Source organism: Canis aureus, chromosome 11, assembly GCF_053574225.1.
Source record: "Canis aureus isolate CA01 chromosome 11, VMU_Caureus_v.1.0, whole genome shotgun sequence".
Taxonomy (NCBI): Eukaryota; Metazoa; Chordata; class Mammalia; order Carnivora; family Canidae; genus Canis; species Canis aureus.
In genome coordinates, this window is record NC_135621.1 from 26,490,709 (window position 1) to 26,510,396 (window position 19,688).

The 19,688-nt window shown below is 43.6% G+C and overlaps 1 protein-coding gene and 1 long non-coding RNA gene across 3 annotated transcripts in view; one reads left to right on the forward strand and one right to left on the reverse strand.

Moving 5' to 3' along the window:
* Positions 1–19,688, reverse strand: part of ACO2 (aconitase 2) — a 56,099-nt gene that overhangs the window by 23,396 nt on the left and 13,015 nt on the right. The window contains exon 1 of one of the 2 annotated variants that reach the window (XM_077914351.1): positions 18,236–18,367. The exons of the other annotated variant lie outside the window; for it this stretch is intronic. Coding sequence (XP_077770477.1) covers positions 18,236–18,352 — 117 coding nt within the window. The 5' untranslated portion in view covers positions 18,353–18,367. Of the gene's footprint in view, positions 1–18,235; positions 18,368–19,688 lie in introns of those variants that run through there. 2 annotated transcript variants of the gene reach the window in all.
* On the forward strand, positions 173–4,610 carry LOC144322998 (uncharacterized). Its single transcript, XR_013388550.1, has 3 exons — positions 173–398; positions 525–632; positions 4,191–4,610. It is a non-coding gene; the product is annotated as an uncharacterized LOC144322998 (long non-coding RNA).

Genomic DNA, 19,688 nt, shown 5'->3' on the forward strand with positions numbered 1-19,688 from the left:
CTCTGGGATCACGCTCTGAGCTGAAGGCAGACACTCAACTGTTGAGCTACCCAGGCGTCTCTAAAGGTGACCCCCTTTAATGTGCAGCAGACGGACTTAACTTCTAATGACTAGAATGGGACATAAGTGAGGCTTTGTGACCTCCAAGACTAGTCATAAAGGTTAAAGACAGTCGCTGTGTTAAGACATTAAGGCAGTGCTGGGAGAGGTCCACTCAGATAGACTCTCTGAGGCTTTTTGCCAATAACGAGCACCACCTTGCATGTGGGTACTCTAGCCCAAGGCCAAGCCTTCAGGTAACCACAGTTCTGATCAACACCTGGATTACGATTTCTTGAGTGACCCCACGCTAGAACCATCCAGCCAAGCCGCTCCCAAATTCCTGGTCCACAGAAACTGTGAGAGAGAAATGTTTATTGTTTTAAGCCTTTAAATGTGGGGGCAATTTGCTTTGCAGTATTAGGTAATTGATTGTCACGATGGGGTTTGTGTTAGTTGATCTTAAACTGTGACAACTTTCACAGGGTACACTGTGATCAGGGAAGATTTCAGGAACCTCCAAAAATGAGAGGGGAAGGAATGGCTGCTTCCCTTCTAGCTGACAGTCCTGGTCTAGAGAATCATCCTGACAGGTAAGGAAAGAGGCAAAGCTCAAGCCACTATCCCAGGCCCCCTTCTCTATGTCACCGGAACATTTAAATCCAAACTTAGCCAAGCCCGGCATCTGAACCAGTACAGGTACACAGCTGCCATTACCTTTTCGGGTCACTCATTAGTGAGAACCGACCCCATTAGGAAACGGGGCCCCAACCATCATCCACCTGACCACCACAGCAGGAGGGTCCTCCCCAGTGCAGACTGCAGACCCCTTACCCTTTCCCAGGGAAATCTTCACTATCTGCCTCTCAGGGTAGGTGTGAAGAACCCACCAATAGCGCATCAAAAGACTTTCAACAGCCTGTGCACAGGCAGGACATGGTATACAGCAGGTATACAGCAGGCGGCTGGGGAAAGCACAGGGCCACTGACTATCAAGTCATCTTGGTCAATTTACCCTAAGCACTTGTTTCCTCAGAGCTGTTGTGGGGATTAGCAGAGGTTACATAAAGTACTGGCACGGTTTCTATTATTACCCCCGTAAGAGAAACCACACAAGCTGTTCTGCAACTTGCTCTTCTCATTTATCAACACACCTTAGACGCCTTTCCAATGTCCATATACAGATCAGATCTACCTTTCTTTTTGTAAATTAATTATCCTAAGCTTAAGTTTCCTTAGAAATAAAAATAAAGGGGCTGGGTGGCTCAGTCGGTTAAGCACCCGACTCAATTTCAGCTCGGTCATGATCTCAGGGTCGTGGGACTGGGCCCTGCCCCAGAGCTCCAGGTTCAGGGAGGAGTGTTTGTCCCTCTCTCTGCTCCTCTCACCCCCACACCTCCCCCTCCCACTCTTGTGCTCTCTCGCAAATAAAATAAATCTTATAAAAAGAGAAGATTCTCCCACTGTCCCTCCTCCTCCTCACATAATTAGTTATAAAAAAATATAACACTACCCAGTGTTTGGCCCAGGAGGCAAAACAATTAACTGTAATCATAATCATATAGTGTAGAGAAAAGGTAAAGTCCCAAATTCCCTACAGCAAGGGAACACTTATGCAATCCATGGACACACTGATATCTAAAAAATAGGTTCAGGGTGCCTGGCTGGCTCAGTTGGTAAAGCAAGCAACTCTTGAGCTCTGAGTGGTGAGTTCAAGCCCTATGCTGGGCATGGAGCCTACTTAAAATAAAAAATTAGTAAAAAGCTTTAACCAGATAGATATATAGTTTAAGAAACAATGCCCATTGGGGGGAAAAAGACAAAATAATATGTTCGCATATAGACTACAACTTATGGATATGAGAAAATTATTTATTAACGCCCAGTGATGCCAGCACTATGCTAAGCACTTGGCGAGCATTACATCATCACATCCTCACCGCCATCCAGTGAAGTGTCTCTAATCTTAATTAGCCCAGTTTCCAAGTGAGGAAATCGAGGCTTGCAACAAGTGACTAAGGCCACAGCTAGCAAGTGGGACTCAAATCCAGCCTGACTGACCCACTTACCTGCTGTTGCCCTGGGCATGTTACATAACTCCCCAAGCCTTCCCTCCAAAATGGAGATGAACTCCACTGTTAGTAACAAATAAAATCATTGCGTGCTCAACCCTTGATCACCATGTGTCCTGCTTTCCAAACATCTGTGCACAACAGCCAGCACTGGCCAGGACTTCCTGCCATGATGGATGTGTTCTAGATCCGTACAACCAATACACTGGCCACTAGCCACATGTGGCTGCAGAGCAACTTGGAGGGTGGTGAGTGCAGCTGAGGAGTTTTCAATGTTATTCAATTTTAATAAACTTGAAATGAAACTGCCACATGGGACGGCTCAGGTTTATACACTAATAGGGAAGGAAAGCGTATTTAGGAAGCCCGAACAACTCGTACGTTCATTAGAGCCCTTCTTCTATAAAGGTGACTTTATGCTTTTAAGTTCAGAGCACCACCCACACACCTACCACGCCAAGAGTTCATAATCCCACACAACCATACAACCCACTCCCGCATAATTTCAGAATATTCTCCTGCACGCTTGGCCAAACTCAGCTTCCTTGTATAGACTGCTTTCCAGCTGGGGTCCACCCTCAGGGACCCAGCCTCTCTTCCTCAGGACAACGACTCCCAGACCTTGGATGCATCACAAACTCCTGCGTCTGTTAAAAATACATCATCCTACACGCTACCCACGTCAATGACTCAGTCTCCAGGGTGGGGTCCCTCACTTACTTGAAGTGAGCTGTGCCCTGTCATCTTCTCTAAAATCTCCTCTTGGCCAAAGGTGGCCCAGAGTTATTTTCAACTGTCCCCATACATGGCAGTTTTCCCAATTCCACAATAGCCAGACCATGCCCTGTGCTGAGGACAAAGGGTCTTCACTTCCTTTAAAGCTGCTACCAGCCTATGACAGCCCACCTCACTGTGGATCCCCACCATTCCTTCCAGATATTCTAACGCCTGAATAGCCATCTTTCTCAATTGACTACTCTCAAGCTATGCTATACTTGTAGGCTCGGTTTTTTGCACAAAACTCTACTTTAATCTTGATTTAATTTCATCATTGGTTTCTGTCTGCCTCCTGCCCCTGTAGTCCATAGAAGTCCTGGTCAGTCACCCTATGTTCTGACAGACTGGCCCTCCCAGTGTGTGTCAGCCACAAACAGCACAATTCCTAGGCTATTTATCCAAGTCTAACCACCAATGTGACCCATTCCAGGCCAGGCTCCCCAGGGCAGACACTTGGTCAGGTCAACAGTGGTCTATATAGCAACACTCCCAAGGTCTAGGTATTCTATCCACTTCAACAGCCCCCTAACTGTATCTTCTTTCAAGTAGGCTCCATGCCCAACATAGGGCTTGAATTCTTGACCTGAGATCAAAAGTTACATGTTCTATGGACTGAGCCAGCCAGGTGTCCCAATAGCCACCTCAGTGCATTGCCACTAAGAGCCTTGCTTGTTGTTAAGGACTACCTGATTGAGCAAACTCTCTGCAGAAATCAATACTCACTCTCACTACTCTATCTACTAATCCCAACAAAAAGTAGAAGATACTAGCTTTGCCGAGACCCTACACAATTCACTTCATCCCTCAAGGCCTTAGTTTTTCGCACCTAGAACAGGTGAAATCTCAGCCTCATTCCCACTTCAGAACAGTGCTGTGAGGGGCTGACATGCACGAAAGGTCACGTGTAAACTCTGGAGCGCTCCCCCACACTGGTAGGCTTACCCCAGAGACGGACTTCAAAGGCGAGGACATTATGTAGCACTCATTCATGAACCCAACAAATCTCACAATGTAAGATGATTACATTATGGGTGATCTCTGCTTCCCAAATAAGAATAAAACAGCCGTTACTTATTAAGCCCCTGCTCTAGTGTCAAGCACTTTCTGTGCCTAGTTTTGAATTCCTGTGACAACAGGGCCAGGTCACTGCCATTCTGGTCTTACAGATACAGGAACTGCAGACCAGGGACGTTAAGTCACATACTGGTAAGTGGTGAGCAGGGAATCTGGGATACAAGTTCAGGTCTGTCTCCTGAGATGGATCAGTTCCCCTGACTTCTGCTACTCTCTCACCTCTCACAGCCCCCCTTTCTCACCGAAGGTGGCACAGTATGATGGTTTGTCTGGACTGAAGATCTGTACTCTGCCCAACCCTGTACCACCACTGAGCTGCTGTGGCCCTGGACAAGTTACTTAGCCTCCCCAAGCCTTAGTTTCTCCATAGAGAAAATTGAGATAAACTTCATAGTGTTACTATTCAATAAAATAGCCTACACTGGGTTTTGGCACAGAGCCTATTCACTACATGTTACACTGTATTATTTTCCTTCATAGAGGAGACAGATGCAGAGTGAGATGTGAAGCTGTGTTCTTCCTCTGGATGCTGGAAGAAGCAGCAGGTCTCTTCTTTCACTTACTGCACACAGTTTTAAAAGCTCTTTTGGGGTAGCCCAGGTGGCTCAGTGGTTTAGTGCTGCCTTCAGCCCAGGGCGTGATCCTGGAGACCTGGGATCAAGTCCCATGTTGGGCTCCCTGCATGGAGCCTGCTTCTCCCTCTACCTGTGTCTCTGCCTCTCTCTCTCTCATCTCTATGTATTCTCATGAATAAATAAAATCTTAAAAAAAAAAAAAAAAAAAAGCTCTTTGGTTGATCATTTTTCAGAAGATTTAGCTTGGCTGGGCCTTTCACATTCTTGACCATCTTCTCATGTATTCCAGTGGCCATACAATTTCTAAGCCCTCCAGCTTTCCCCAACTTATTCTAAAAATCTAAGCTGATGTCTTTTGGTGCATCTCTGCCTTCTCTCCTGCAGATGACTTGCAATTTCTCAGAATTTTCCTAGGAAAGCCTCTCATCTCTCTACTTATAAGGTCCTGGAGGTGGGATCTCTTCTATTTGGTCTCTCAGTGATTCTGAATTTGCCTTCCTCAAAGGCACCGAATATGTTGAACTTCATTGGCCAGTAAAAAAAAAATCTAAAGGGATCTGCCACAGTACCTTTGCACATGCTGTTTGTGCAGCTCAGAATGTTCTCTGTCTACCCTTCATTCCTAATCTGCTCTTTGCCTATATCATTCCCATTGATCCTTCAAATTCCAAATTAACAGGGACAGGGAATCCTTCCTGAACTCCCGGCCCAACCAAAGCCTCCTATTATCTATGCCTACTTGCTACTTCTTGACATTCATTTGTGAGATGGTATCTGTCTCCATTGGTGTGTAAGTTCCACTGAGGAGGGATGTGTCAGTTTATTCATAATAAATTTCCCATGCCTGAACACTAGGTCTGATATACGTACTACATAAGTATCAATTAAACTATTATTCTTGCTTCTGTTTGGCCAACTAGCTCTTCAGTTTGAACAGGGTTAAACACAGAGCAGGTCTGGTTAACCTTGTGAGAGCAAATAGTTAACAAGTCAAATCAATAATTTACCAGTCTCAGATGCTCTTGGTTACAGTATAAACACTGTAACAACACTTTTTTTTTTCTTAAGTAGGCACTACACCCAGTGTGGACCCAACACAGGGCTTGAACTCACGACCCTGAGGTCAAGACCTGAGCCAAGATCAAGAGTCAGGTGCTTAACCGCTTACCAGAGGCTTAACTGAGCCATCCAGGAATTCACAGGTTCAGTGTTTTTGAAAGACAATTAGGTAATATTTATTGAAATGTAAAATGTAAAAAAAAAAAAAAAAAGAAAAGAAAGAAAGAAATGTAAAACGTTTGTATCTTCTAACTAGCTTTCCCCAATTCCAGAAAGCTAGCTCACATAAATGAACACAGATAGGCAAGGATATTCTCTGCAGCACTTTTTTTAAATTAACTTTTTCAAAAGATTTTATTTATTCATGAGAGACAGAGAGAGAGAGAGAGAAGCAGAGAAATAGGCAGAGGGAGAAGCAGGCTCCCTGTAGGGAGCCCTATGAAGGACTTGATTCCAGGACCCCAGGATCACGCCCTGAGCTGAAGGCAGACACTCAACCACTGAGCCACCCAGGCATCCCTGCGGCACCATTCTTAAGAGAACAACCAACTGTCCAAAAAATAGGGCACTGATTGAATAAATTCTGGTTCATCCACCAAGGAATGCCATCTTACAGCCATTTAAAAAGAATTAACTAGGGCAGCCCAGGTGGCTCAGTGGTTTAGCGTTGCCTTTAGCCCAGGGCATGATCCTGGAGACCCGGGATCGAGTCCCATGTCAGGCTCCCTGCATGGAGCTGCTTCTCCCTCTGCCTGTGTCTCTGCCTCTCTCTCTCTCTCTCTCTCTCATGAATAAATAAATAAATAAAATCTTAAAAAAAAAAAAAAGAATTAACTAGAGGGGTGCTTGGCTGGCTTGTGTGACTCGATCTCAGTGTCATGAGTTTGAGCTCCATGTTGGGTATAGAGTTTACTTAATTAAAAACTTTTTTTAAAAAAGGAAAGAATTAGAGGTGGTGGTCCTATAACACTGTGAATGTAATTAATGCCACTGAATTGAATACTTAAATATGGTTAAAATGTCAACATTTATGTTACATATTTTACCTTTTAAAAAAATAATAAGGTAGATCTACCTTTACTGGGAGAGAAAAACTTCCATGACACATTCAGGGAAAAAATAAGTAGAAGATGGCATTATAATAAGAGCTCATTTCTATATAATTGTAAATAACAATTCACACATATAGATATGTTTTAAAAATGATATGTCTGAACTGTGCATAGCAATTATCTCTAAGAATTAGAATTATGGGCACTTTTACTTTCTAGGCTAAGTATTTCTCTCTCTTTTTTTTTAAGATTTTATTTATTTATTCATGAGAGACACAGAGAGAGAGAGAGAGGCAGAGACACAGGCAGAGGGAGAAGCAGGCTCCACGTAGGAAGCCTGATGCGGGACTCGATCCTAGGACTCCAGGATCACACCCTGGGCTGAAGGCAGGCACCAAACCGCTGAGCCACCCAGGGATCCCCTCTATAACTTTTAAATGTAATGTGATATATAGGATATAGGAGTTCCTTTTGTAACCAAGAAAAAAGAATGAGCAAGGCAAACAGGTGCAGAAAGCATGTGGACTGTGGAATGGTGTTAATACAATCATTTACTGGCAATTTGACAATCAACAATTTTTTAAAAAAATAAACCCTTGTTTCAGCGATTTACAGGAATTTATCATTAATAAGGAAGACACAGGGACGCCTGGGTGGCTCAGTCAGTTAAGTGACTGCCTTCAGGCTCAGGTCATGATCCCAGGGTCCTAGGATGGAGCCCTGTGTGGGGGGTTCCCTGCTCAGCGAGGAGTCTGCCTCTCCCTCTCTCTGCCCCTCCTCCCCTCCTCCTGCACTTTCTGTCAAATAAAATCTTCAAAAAAAAAAAAAAAAATTAGGGGATGCCCGGGTGGCTCAGCAGTTGAGCATCTCCCTTCGGCTCAGGGTATGATCCCGAGGTCCTGGGATCAAGTCCTGCATCAGGCTCCCTGTAGGGTTCTCCCTCTGCCTATGTGTCTCTCATGAATAAGTAAAATTAAAAAAAAAAAAAAAAAAAGGGAAGAGGGAAAAAAAATACCTTTATACTAGAAGGGCAACCATTACCTTAACCCAGAGATCAAGCTTAGCATTACCAATAGCAAGAGTACGTGACACTCATCTACCTGGTGGGACAGCAACACCTAAGAAGAATTCTTGTCAGGGTGCCTGGCTGGCTCAGTCAGTAGAGCATGAGACACTTGATCCTGGGGTCATGGATTCAAGCCCCACCTCAGGGGCAGAATTTACTTAAAAAAATAAATACGAAGGAAAAAAGAATTCTTGTTCAAAAAATGTTTAACCTGAATCTAAACAGGCACTGGGACCTTAGCCACAGCCCAAGGGGAAATCATGGAAAGAAACAACAATCAATCAAATCCAGGATGTGGACTTTCTACAAGAAAACTGGCCTGGTATCTCTGAAAAGTCAACATGACAGGGTAAACAAGGTGTATGGGAGGTGGGGGTTGAGAGTGTTCTAGAGTAAGAAAGACCTTTAAAAGAGTAAAACCAATACAATGTGTAAATTTTTTTTATTACATCCTGATTTGGAAAAAGACCACTACCAAAGACATTTTTGGGAGAACAGATAATGGCATTATAGTTCCATAGCTAACTAACTTATTAAGAAACAAATGTTGTAAGTTTTTAGGAATGAGGTGTCACAATGCCTTCAATTTATTTTGAAATGGTCAAGAAAAAAATAATAAAAAATAATTAAAAACTACATAGTGAAGCAAGCAAGTAAAACAAAATGTTACTAACTGTTCAGACAAGATGGTAGGCATGTATATGGGTGTTCTTGCTACTACTTTTTACTTTTCTTTATGTGTAAAATTTTATAACAAAAAAATACTTTGAGAAAGACAATTATGGTTTAAATTTCCTTCTTTTTTGTTTTTTAAGTAATCTCTACTCCCAACGTGGGGCTCAAACTCACCACCCCAAGATCAAGAGTTGCATGCTCCACCTATTAATAAGCCAGCCAGGCACCCCTAATATTTCTTATAATTAGAAAAAATATAACTGTTAATTTTTAATTAAAAATTAAATGCTCAAAACCAAAAATAAATATTCTTGCAGACTGCTTGCTGTGGAGTAAAAGCAAACTGATCTTTTTCATAAAACAGTTTGTCAGTATGAAACCCACAGTAATATCCTTACCCTCTGACCCAGCAATTCCATATCTTTTGTTTTTTAAGATTTTTATTTATTTATTCATGAGACACAGAGAGAGAAGCAGAGACATAGGCAGAGAGAGAAGCAGGCTCCATGCAGGGAGCCTGATGTGGGACTCGATCCCAGATCTCGGGATCACACCCTGAGCCAAAAGCAGATGCTCAACCACTGAGCCACCCAGGCGTCCCCCACATTCTATATCTGAAAATCTATCCTTGAGAAATAATTCTAAACATGAAAATGATACTGTATGCGTTGAGTAGTTCACTGCATTACTACTTATAGCCCCTAAAACTAAAAGCAACTTAACATGTTTAATTTCTATGGATAGGAATGATAGGTTTAAATACTAAGTAGCAACACAGGAAAGTGTCTGTGATATAATAATAAATGAAAACACTGTCTACAATGCTAAAACTCATGTTCACAGGGGAAAAAAGACCAAAAGGAAATGCACTAACATCATAAAAAATGTTTGGGTTAAGTGGGAAATTTTTCTTATATTTTTTTATTTTTCTTTTCCTATAATTCTCCAAATTTGTATTAAGGTGATGTGTAGCTAAAAAGATAGCAAGCTGTTTTCAGCTGGCGTAGAGGGAGCTGAAATCCCCTAGTGTCACTGTATTTTTGTCCTTGAACTCTAATTTTGCAATCCAACATTCCAATGAGGGCACCACGCTCAGACAGCCAAAGAGCCATGGTGTGCCTGCCCCATGGGCTACTTCCTCATGTGTGGATCAAACAGAGAGCCCCCCACGTGACAAGAAGGAACATTCGGGGCATGGGAGTCCAGAGATCTGGCCTCCTAGCTAGGCCACTAGGTACCCTTGCAGTAATCTCACTTTTCTGTGTCTCCCTTTCCCCATCTATGAAATGGGAGAAGTGGATCATTCCAGCTGCATCAAAGCCACCTGAGAGGTTTCAGCTTCTAGGCCCTACCACGCCCAGACCTCTCCATCAGAATCACCTGGGGTAGAGCCTAAGCCTCGGTAAAGACTACCAAGTCACTCTGATATTGCCATGTCTGGCAACCACTGACTAGATGTTCTCCAAAGTTCTTTCCAGCTCAGAGATTCTATAAATATTCCTCCCCAGCAAGCAGGTTCTCAGATAAACCCGTGTATTCCCCAAAGGCCCAGAGGAAAATGTAGCAATGTCAGAATAGATTTATCTGTACCAGGGAAGAAAACCTCCAGAGCTCAGGCTTTTCCGAATTAGCCATAGCCTTCGCCTTCATTTACACATGGGTGAGGATGCAACACTATGTATGTACGCGCACATAAAACGCAACCCAGGATGGTGTCACAGAAAGCGAAACAGATTCAGAACGGTACATGCTTATTATTGGCCGCCTCGACTGACCAAACTGCTTACTCTTTCTATTTTAAAATATTAATAAGGAAGAATAACCTCTGTCTAGACTACCTCATTTAACAAACAACGAATACCTTCCTAGGTGCCAAACACTGTTACCACATGGTTCCCACCCCTTCCAAGTTAAGGCCCATGAATAAAATACCTTATTTTTTGGACATTACAGCTAGGTAAACAGATCAGCGAGCCGCTGGGAGGCAATGGTGGGGGTGGGGAGGTTGGGGGGAGGTCAGGATCTCCGCACACCTATGTCCCATGTGGTACAGCGTGCCTGAGGAAAGCTTAGCTATACCCACTAAATTCCACCACCACCACGCTGTCCCTACGGGCAGGATCACAATCTGGTAGGATAAGGCAGACATGAAAACAAAAAGGGTGGTAGTATTAAAGTTGCTACTGAAGACATGAGGTCTATCTACTGTGGCTAGTGCATATAAATCACACCATAGGGGCTCTTTGTGTCTTCCTTTTTTCCCTTAGCATTATAGATTATCTTTTCTTGAAGGCAAAAATCTCACTCCATTCATTTCATGATCCAATGACAGGTCAGGATAGGGCAATTTGAACAACACCTGAGAGAACTCAAAATTTAGAGAGTTACAAATGTCAGGGCCAAATAGCCCTAAGAAATGACTGGTTCACGATCACCCTGGACCTTTGCTGAGCATCATCAGGCTCTCTACCATGGTTCTGTTCAGTCTGTGGTGCCAGAGGCACCCAGGCCTCAGCCACCTGCTTGGTGCCTCTCTGCGCACAGCTATCCACCAAGAAAATTGGAAAAATAAAGACAACATAAGCAAATTTTTTTAAAAAGTCAAATTTATTAAATTTAAAACATGTCTTTTGTTTTGAATCTTGCCTTCCTATACCTTTCATGTTAAAAAAGGCCCTTTAAGTAATGATCTAATAGTGGAAAATGGTTTGTTTGGCACACAGTGGGGGAGGTGTTGTTTTGGTTTCCTTGATGAGATTTAACACCTGCAAACTCATGTTGATCCCCTCAATTGTGTGCACATTCTGGGCTGTCATGCAACTTCTCCAGAACACAACTGTTTGGGGGGTTTCGGGGGGCAGGTACAATCACTGGAGAAGATACGAGGAAGAAAAAGCTAAGATTTTAATTTTACCCTCAGGATCACAGTAGCATCCAGAAATCTGAGAACTGATGAGCACAGCTGACTGGGGAAAACCATCTCTCTTCACTGTCCCTTTTCCCTCCTACCACCAAACCTTATTCACTCATATTTATTCATTCATCTGTCCATCAAATAGTTACTGAGTGACTGTGGGTGCCAGGCCCTCTTCTAGGCACTGAGGATACAGCAATGAACAAAACAATCTTCTTGGACCTGACATTCCCCAGCCTTTGAGAAAGTCAGATGGAGACAGAGACAGAGAAAAAAGTAAAACCTCTGTCAGATGTTGGTAAGCATCATGAAAGAGGATGAAGCATGAGTGATGGGAAAAAGAGCCAGGGCAGTGTGGGGAGGTGCAATTTAAAATAGGATAGTTGGGAAAGGCTTCTATGAGAAGGTGACATTGAACAATGACCTGACAAAAGGTACAAGCCAACCTACAGAATGAAGGAAAAGCATCTCCTACAGAAAACCCAAGGGTCCTCTAAAGTGAGGTGGTAACTTTTGTTTTCAAAGAACAGCAAAGGGGTATTTCTACACCCACATTGATAACAGCATTGTTATGATAACAGTCAAAAAGTGGCAGCAACCCAAGTATCTATTGATGGATGAATGGATAAAGTGTGATGCATACATATAATGGAATATTCCTTGAAAAGAAATTTTGGAGCGCCTGGTTGGCTCAGCCAATGGATTAAATAAATAAAAGATTTTAAGTAATCTCTCCACCCAACTCAACATAGGGCTCGAACTCACAACCCTGAGAACAAGAGTTGCATGCTCCACTGAGTCAGCCAGGCGTCCTTGAAAAGAGTTTTAAAAGTCTGAAAAATCCTGACACATGCTACAACGTGGGTGAACCTTGAAGGCATTATGCTAAGTGGAATAAGCCAGTCACAAAAGTACAAATACTTTATGAATTCCAGTTACATGTGGTACCTGGAATAAACAAATGGATAGAAAGTAGATGGTAGTTGCCAGTGCCTGGGGGAAGAGGGAAATAGGGAGTTAGTGTCTAAATGGGGACAGAGTTTCAGTACAGGACAATGAAAAAAAAGCTCTGGAGATGGTAAGTGGTGATGGCTGCCCAACCATGCTAAGGTACTTGATGCCACTGAACTATATACTTAAAATGGTTAAAATGGTAATTTTAAAATTAAAAAACAAAACAAACAGCAAAGAAGCCAGCGTGGCCAGAGCAGAATAAACAAGGGGGAATGTTGGTAAGAGATAAGAACAAGGATTCAGGGATCCCTGGGTGGCGCAGCGGGGGATCCCCGGGTGGCGCAGCGGTTTAGCGCCTGCTTTTGGCCCAGGGCGCGATCCTGGAGACCCGGGATCGAATCCCACGTCGGGCTCCTGGTGCATGGAGCCTGCTTCTCCCTCTGCCTATGTCTCTGCCTCTCTCTCTCTCTCTCTCTCTCTCTCTCTCTATCATAAATAAATAAAAATTAAAAAAAAAAACTTAAAGAAAAAAGAACAAGGATTCAAATTGTATAGGATCTTGCAGAATTGACTAAAGATTCTGACTTTACTCTGAGCGAAAAGCTAATGAAGAATTCTGAACAGGAATCAATGCTCCAACTTCTTCCCAAGGATCCTTCTGGCTGCTCCATGTAGAACAGAAGGCAGCAGGGGGACCAGGTTGCAGGCTAGTGTAACAGCCCCGTGAAAGATGATGGTGACATGGACCAGAGTTAGAGTGGTGGAGGCAGTGAGAAGGGGCTAGAGTCTGGATATATGCCGAAGGCAGTAACAGTTAAGATTTGCTGAGAGAGGGGATCCCTGGACGGCTCAGCGGTTTAGCGCCTGCCTTGGCCCAGGGTACAGTCCTGGAGTCCCAGGATTGAGTCCTGCGCCAGGCTCCCGGCATGGAGCCTACTTCTCCCTCTGCCTGTGTCTCTGCCTCTATGTCTACCATGAATAAATAAATAAAAATCTTAAAAAAAAAAAAAAAAAAAGATCTGCTGAGAGATTGGCCAAGGGATGTGAGAGAAGAGTCAAGAATGACACTGGGGGGATGCTTGGGTGGCTCGGTGGTTGAGTGTCAGCCTTTGGCTCAGGACGTGATTCCGGAGTGCTGGGATCGGGTTCCGCATCAGGCTTCCTACATGGAACCTGCTTCTCCCTCTGCCTATGTCTCTGCCTCTCTGTGTCTCTCATGAATAAATAAATAAAATCTTTAAATAAAAAAAAAAAAAAAAAAGAAGGACACTGGAGTTTGGGCCTGAGTAACTGGAAGAATGGAGTTGCTACATGCTGAAATGGGGAAGGCAAGTGAAGAACAGACTTGAAGGGGAGAGCAGGAGTTTGCTTCTGGAGAGGACACTTGGGTAGAGATGTCAACTAAACAGTGGGATTCTGGGGCAGCCCCGGTGGCGCAGCGGTTTAGCGCCGCCTGCAGCCCAGGGCGTGATCCTGGCGATCCTGGATCGAGTCCCACATCGGGGTCCCTGCATGATGCCTGCTTCTGCCTCTGCCTGTGTCTCTGCACCTCTCTCTCTGTCTCTATGAATAAATAAAACCTTAAAAAAAAAAAAACAAAACAAAAAAAAACAGTGGGATTCTTATCCTAGGCCCCACTCCTTTAGAACTCTAAGTATTTTAAGATTTTATTAATTTGACAGAAAGAGCACATAAGCAGGGGGAGCAGCAGGCAGAGAGAGGGAGAAGCAGACTCCCCAGTGAGCAGAGAACCTGATGCAGGGCTCGATCCCAGGACCCTGAAATCATGACTTGAGCCGAAGGCAGACACTCAACTGACTGAGACACCCAGACGCCCCGAATCCTGCTAATTAAATGTTCATCCAGAATCACTGATTATCATAGAAACCCAGGTAAGCCCAGATCACCAAGTATTTTACTTCATTTGACAGATGAAGAAATGAAAGCTCGAGGTCACATACCTAGTTAACAATGGTTAGTGGGCGGCCTGGGTGGCTCAGCAGTTTAGTGCTGCCTTCAGGCCAGGGCCTGATCCTGGAGACCCAGATAGAGTCCCACATCAGGCTCCCTACATGGAGCCTGCTTCTCCTTCTGCCTGTGTCTCTGCCTCTCTCTCTGTGTGTCTCTCATTAATAAATAAATATTTTTTTAAAAAGTGATTAGGAAAACTGAATCAGCTCAATTCTCAAGTCAGCGCTATTTCTGCCATACTACTTCCCTAATTTAAACTAAAGTGTTACTGATTCCTTCAACAAATACTTACTAAGTCCAAGAATTTATACTGTGGTGCCTAAATTAATGAGATAAGCAAGATAGGCACTTCCCTGCCCATGCTGACTTTATAATTTAAGGAAGAAATGGATACAAAGTAATCATTTGAAGGATCATATAAGGGGGATCCCTGGGTGGCACAGCGGTTTGGCGCTTGCCTTTGGCCCAGGGCTCAATCCTAGAACCCGGGATCGAATCCCATGTCGGGCCCCCGGTGCATGGAGCCTGCTTCTCCCTCTGCCTATGTCTCTGCCTCTCTCTCTCTCACTGTGTGCCTATCATAAATAAATAAAATTAAAAAAAAAAATGAAGGACCATATAAGCAGCTACATGAGGGAAAAGTACTATGAAAGGAAAGCTAATCAGTTATAATAGTAGAAAGCAAGAGAACTTATTAAACTAGACTAGGAGAAGGGCTTCTCCAAGAAAGTAATATTTAGTCTAAGAACTGAAACATGGGCAGCCCAGCCCCGGGGGCGCAGGGCTTTGGCGCCGCCTGCAGCCTGGGGTGTGATCCTAGAGACCCGGGATTGAGTCCCACATCGGGCTCCCTGCATGGAGCCTGCTTCTCCCTCTGCCTGAGTCTCTGCCTCTCTCTCTCTGTCTATGAATAAATAAATAAAATCTTAAAAACAAAAAAAATAAGGGCAGCCCAGGTTCAGTGGTTTAGTGCCGCCTTTGGCCCAGGGCATGATCCTGGGGTCCTAGGATCAAGTCCCACATCGGGCTCCCCTGCTTCTCCCTCTGCCTGTGTCTCTGCCTCTCTTTCTCTGTCTCTCATGAATAAATAAATAAAATCTTTAAAAATAAATAAAATAAAAATAAAATAAAATAAAATAAAATAAAGAACTGAAACATTATAGGAGTTAGCCAGGCAAATCAAATGGCGTTTAGCGGAAGGAATCCAAGGAAACCTGCAGGCACAGATCAGCATGTGCAAAGGCCCCAAGTCAGGAAACCACCTGTAACTGAAAACAGAGAAAGCCAGCTTGGCTGGAACAAAGTGAGCCAAGTGCAGCAGGAATGGCAGAAAATAAGGCTAAGAGGTAAAAAGGAGCCAGGTATCATGAGGGACCTTATAGGAAGAAAAAAGTACCCTAGGAGAAAAGTACCCTAGCAACATGGGACAACAGCTCCTCTGAGTCTTGCCAGAACACCTTGTGATCCTCCTGGAACACTAGATGGGAGGCCTCTAGAGGAGCTGCTGTGAGGCCATCTCCCACTTGCTTCCTTATCTCCTCTGGGAGGCTGTCATGAGACAGTTTCTCCTGTCTCCCAGAATCTGATGAGGTATGAAGCTTTCTGCTCCACATCTTGCAGACCTGAGCTGCAGAATGTAAACCCGCTGAGTTGAAACAGCACACCCACAACTTGTGTGCAGTCATCAGCATCTTTTGCTTTAATGTTGTCCATTTTGGTGTGTGGGACCAGGACCCAGGGAGCTGGCACCTTCAGCTTGTTCTTCTTGTCTGTGTCAGTCATGAACTATCTGTATATGAGTGCATTGTACCTTTACTGATCCAAGGCCTTGACCATGTCTTGTAAGTGTGTGTGACCTTTATGGTAGGACATGTTAAATGTTTAACTTGATCCTAAAAGCAGTGGGAAGCCACAGAAGGTTTAAGCAGGATTGTGACTGGACCATATTTGCATGAAAAAAAAAATAAAAAAAAATCACTATGGCTGCTAAGTAGATAATGCATTCAACAGGGGCAAAGGGAGAATAGGTTGATGGTGGCTTATCGTGTAACTTCTTTCCTAGGAAGGAGGTCTGTATGCATTTTAACACTGTAACACCAATTATGTGCCAAACAATAGGAAATAGATACCAAGAAGAGAAAGTCCCTAAGTTAATATACTTAGTCTGACCAAGATCAGCATGTAAATGCAACCAACTGTCACCTATGCCAAAAAGGAAGCACATACCAGAGGCAAGCGTGCTGCAGAGGGAGCAATAATGAACTCCACTTGGGATGCTAGGACAGGGTTTCACAGAGCAGGGCTGTGGGGAGGATAACAGGAGTCTACAAGGCACTCAAAAAGGACAGACAGTATGTAAAAAGATACAGAATGATCAAGTCAAGCGTGTAAAAGCTATTAAGCACTCAGAATGGGAAGATATAACAGACAAAGCGGGAAATGGTGGAAGGTCAGGCTGGGTGTGGTTCACTATCCTATAACTTGAATTATAACCCGTGGTTTATAAGCACACAGTGAAAAGAACTTAGCTCTAGCTCCAAAGGCCAGTTCTACCATTTACTAGCTGTGTGATCTCAAGCAGGCTTTACCTTGAACCCAGTTTCCTCATTTGGAAAAAAAGGAATAATAGCTGGAGTATTATGGAAGCTAAGAAAGGATATGAATGGGTTCCCCCCTCAAATAGCAATTATTACGTAAAATGCTACAAGTAGATTTTTTAAAAATATAATTTACGAGAGTTTTTCCAGCCATTTTAAAGAGTAGGCCACATTTCATGAAGAAAATTTACAGGGGATCCCTGGGTGGCGCAGCGGTTTGGCGCCTGCCTTTGGCCCAGGGCGCGATCCTGGAGACCCGGGATCGAATCCCACATCGGGCTCCTGGTGCATGGAGCCTGCTTCTCCCTCTGCCTGTGTCTCTGCCTCTCTCTCTCTCTGTAACTATCATAAATAAATAAAAATTAAAAAATATTAAAAAAAAAAAAGAAAATTTACAAAACACATAAAATACAATTTTACAGACTCCTTGAAGCTCATCCTGGGGATATCTACCACTACCACTTTCCCTCCCACCAGACTTCCTGGCCGACGCCAGGTACCCAGTGTATTTAATACACAGTGACTCCAAGAGAGGCAGGAAACACTCATTCCATGCCAAATCTACCTCTCCTCACAGTCCCTGGCACCACAGTACCCACACCTATAACCCACAATGAACAGGTGTCATGGCTGGGGTTTCTAAGCAAAGACCTTTATTAGTAATATTTAATACTTCCCACTGAGTGCCAAACTCTAAGTACTTTAGTTGGATGAAGAGCCCTCTTGTAAAATATGAGCTCCATTTAACAGATGAAGAAATTGAGGCTGCAGAAGGGTGGCAACTTGCCGGAGGTCTCACAGGGAGTGAACAGCACCAGCATTCAAGCACAACTTGAGCTCTAAAGCTCAAACACTCAACCCTTCTGAGTATCTCCTGGCAATTCTAAGTATTGATCTAGACACAAATGAATTAACCCAAACAAAATCAAAGTGGAATAACTGCCAAACTTAATAGCAGCTCTCCCCTGTACGGTGAAATTATGGAAATATTTGAACATTTTGGGATGCCTGGGTGGCTCAGTGGTTGAGGCCTACCTTCGGCCTAGGGCGTGATCCTGGAGTCCCAGGATCGAGTCCCACATCGGGCTCCCTCATGGAGCCTGCTTCTCTCTCTCTGCCTATGTCTCTGCCTCTGTATGTGTCTCTCATGAATAAATAAAATCTTAAAAAAAATTTTTTTAACTTTTAAATGTACGTTAGTGTGGACCTATAATACTGTCCATATACATTAGCTTTAGGATGAGAAAAATCTTTTTAAAGAAATAGAAATCATTTTTCTAAGCACCACACTGTTTCCTACAACTGGCAGTCCACTTTGGATTGTTAAAAAGCAGAAGAATGAAGGCAAATTTTTTTTTTTTTAAAGAACATGACGGGGATCCCTGGGTGGCTCAGTGGTTTGGCACCTACCTTTGGCCCAGGGCGCGATCTTGGAATCCCAGGATCGAGTCCCACATCGGGCTCCTGGCATGGAGCCTGCTTCTCCCTCCTCCTGTGTCTCTGCCTCTCTCTCTCTATGTCTATCATGAATAAATAAATAAATCTTAAAAAAAAAAAAAAAGAAGAAGAAGAACATGACCGCTTTCTTCCACCTTCATTATACAAAAGTAATTGGCAAAACTCTCAAAGATTTACAACATAAAGCACTGGTAAGGATTTGGAGGAAACAATAACCTTGAATTTCACTATTAAAGAACACCAGTAAAGTCTTCTTGGTGGGAAGTGGCCAACAGCTGCTAAAACTCAGTACACTTGTGACTGAGCAAGTTGGAACTTTCCCCATATACCATGCATACACACAAGGAGGAGCTACGAGAATGCTCAATGCACCATTAAACAAAATATTTAAAAAACTAAAAACAACCTATGGGGCCTGGCTGGCTCAGTTGGTGGAGCATGTGACTCCTGATCGCAGGACAGTCGAGTTGGAGCCCCACATTGGGTGGAGGATTACTTCAAAATAAAATCTTTAAAAAATTAGAAACATGTTTTTTTAAGTTACATTTTATCCATTTTGTGGAACACTATAAACACTTCAGGAAAAACTCTTGAGGGCAGCCAGGGTGGCTGAGTGGCTCAGTGGTTTAGCGCCACCTTCAATCCTGGGTGTGATCCTGGAGACCCGGGATCAAGTCCCACATCGGGTTCCCTGCGTGGAGCCTGCTTCTCCTGCCTGTGTCTCTGCCTGTCTCTCTCTCATGAATAAATAAATAAAATCTTAAAACAAACAAACAAACCTCTCTTGAGATTCGCTATTAAGTTACAGATAAAACACACAACCTACTGCTTTAACACTGTCTGCACTACATGTTCACAGAAATGGATCTAAGAGGACATAGCTTGATCTGCTGTTACTTCTGGAGGTAAATTTAAGAAAGGTCTGGTAGAGGGGCACCTGGGGGCTCAGTGGTTGAGCGTCTGCCTTTGGCTCAGGTCATGATCCTGGGGTCCTGAGATCAAGTCCCACATCAGGTTTCCCAAGGGAGCCTGCTTCTCCCTCTGCCTCTCATGAATAAAATCTTTAAAAAAAAAAAAAAAAAAAAAAAGTGTGGTAGAAAAGAAAGATTTTAGCTTTTTTTATTTTTAAGATTTTATCTGAGAGAGAGCACGAGAATGCACAAAGAGGGGGAGCTGCAGAAGGAGAAGCAGCAGGCTTCCCACAGAGCAGGGATTCCAATGCAGGGCTCAATTAGAGATGACCTGAGCAGAAGGCAAACACCTAATCATTTGAGCCACCTAGGCTCCCCAGATTTTAGCTTTATCAAGAGCCTGACTGGCTCAGTTGGTGGAACATGCAACTCTTGATCTCTGGGTTCTGAGTTCGAGCCCCACATTGGGTGTGGAGATTACTTAAAAAAGTGTT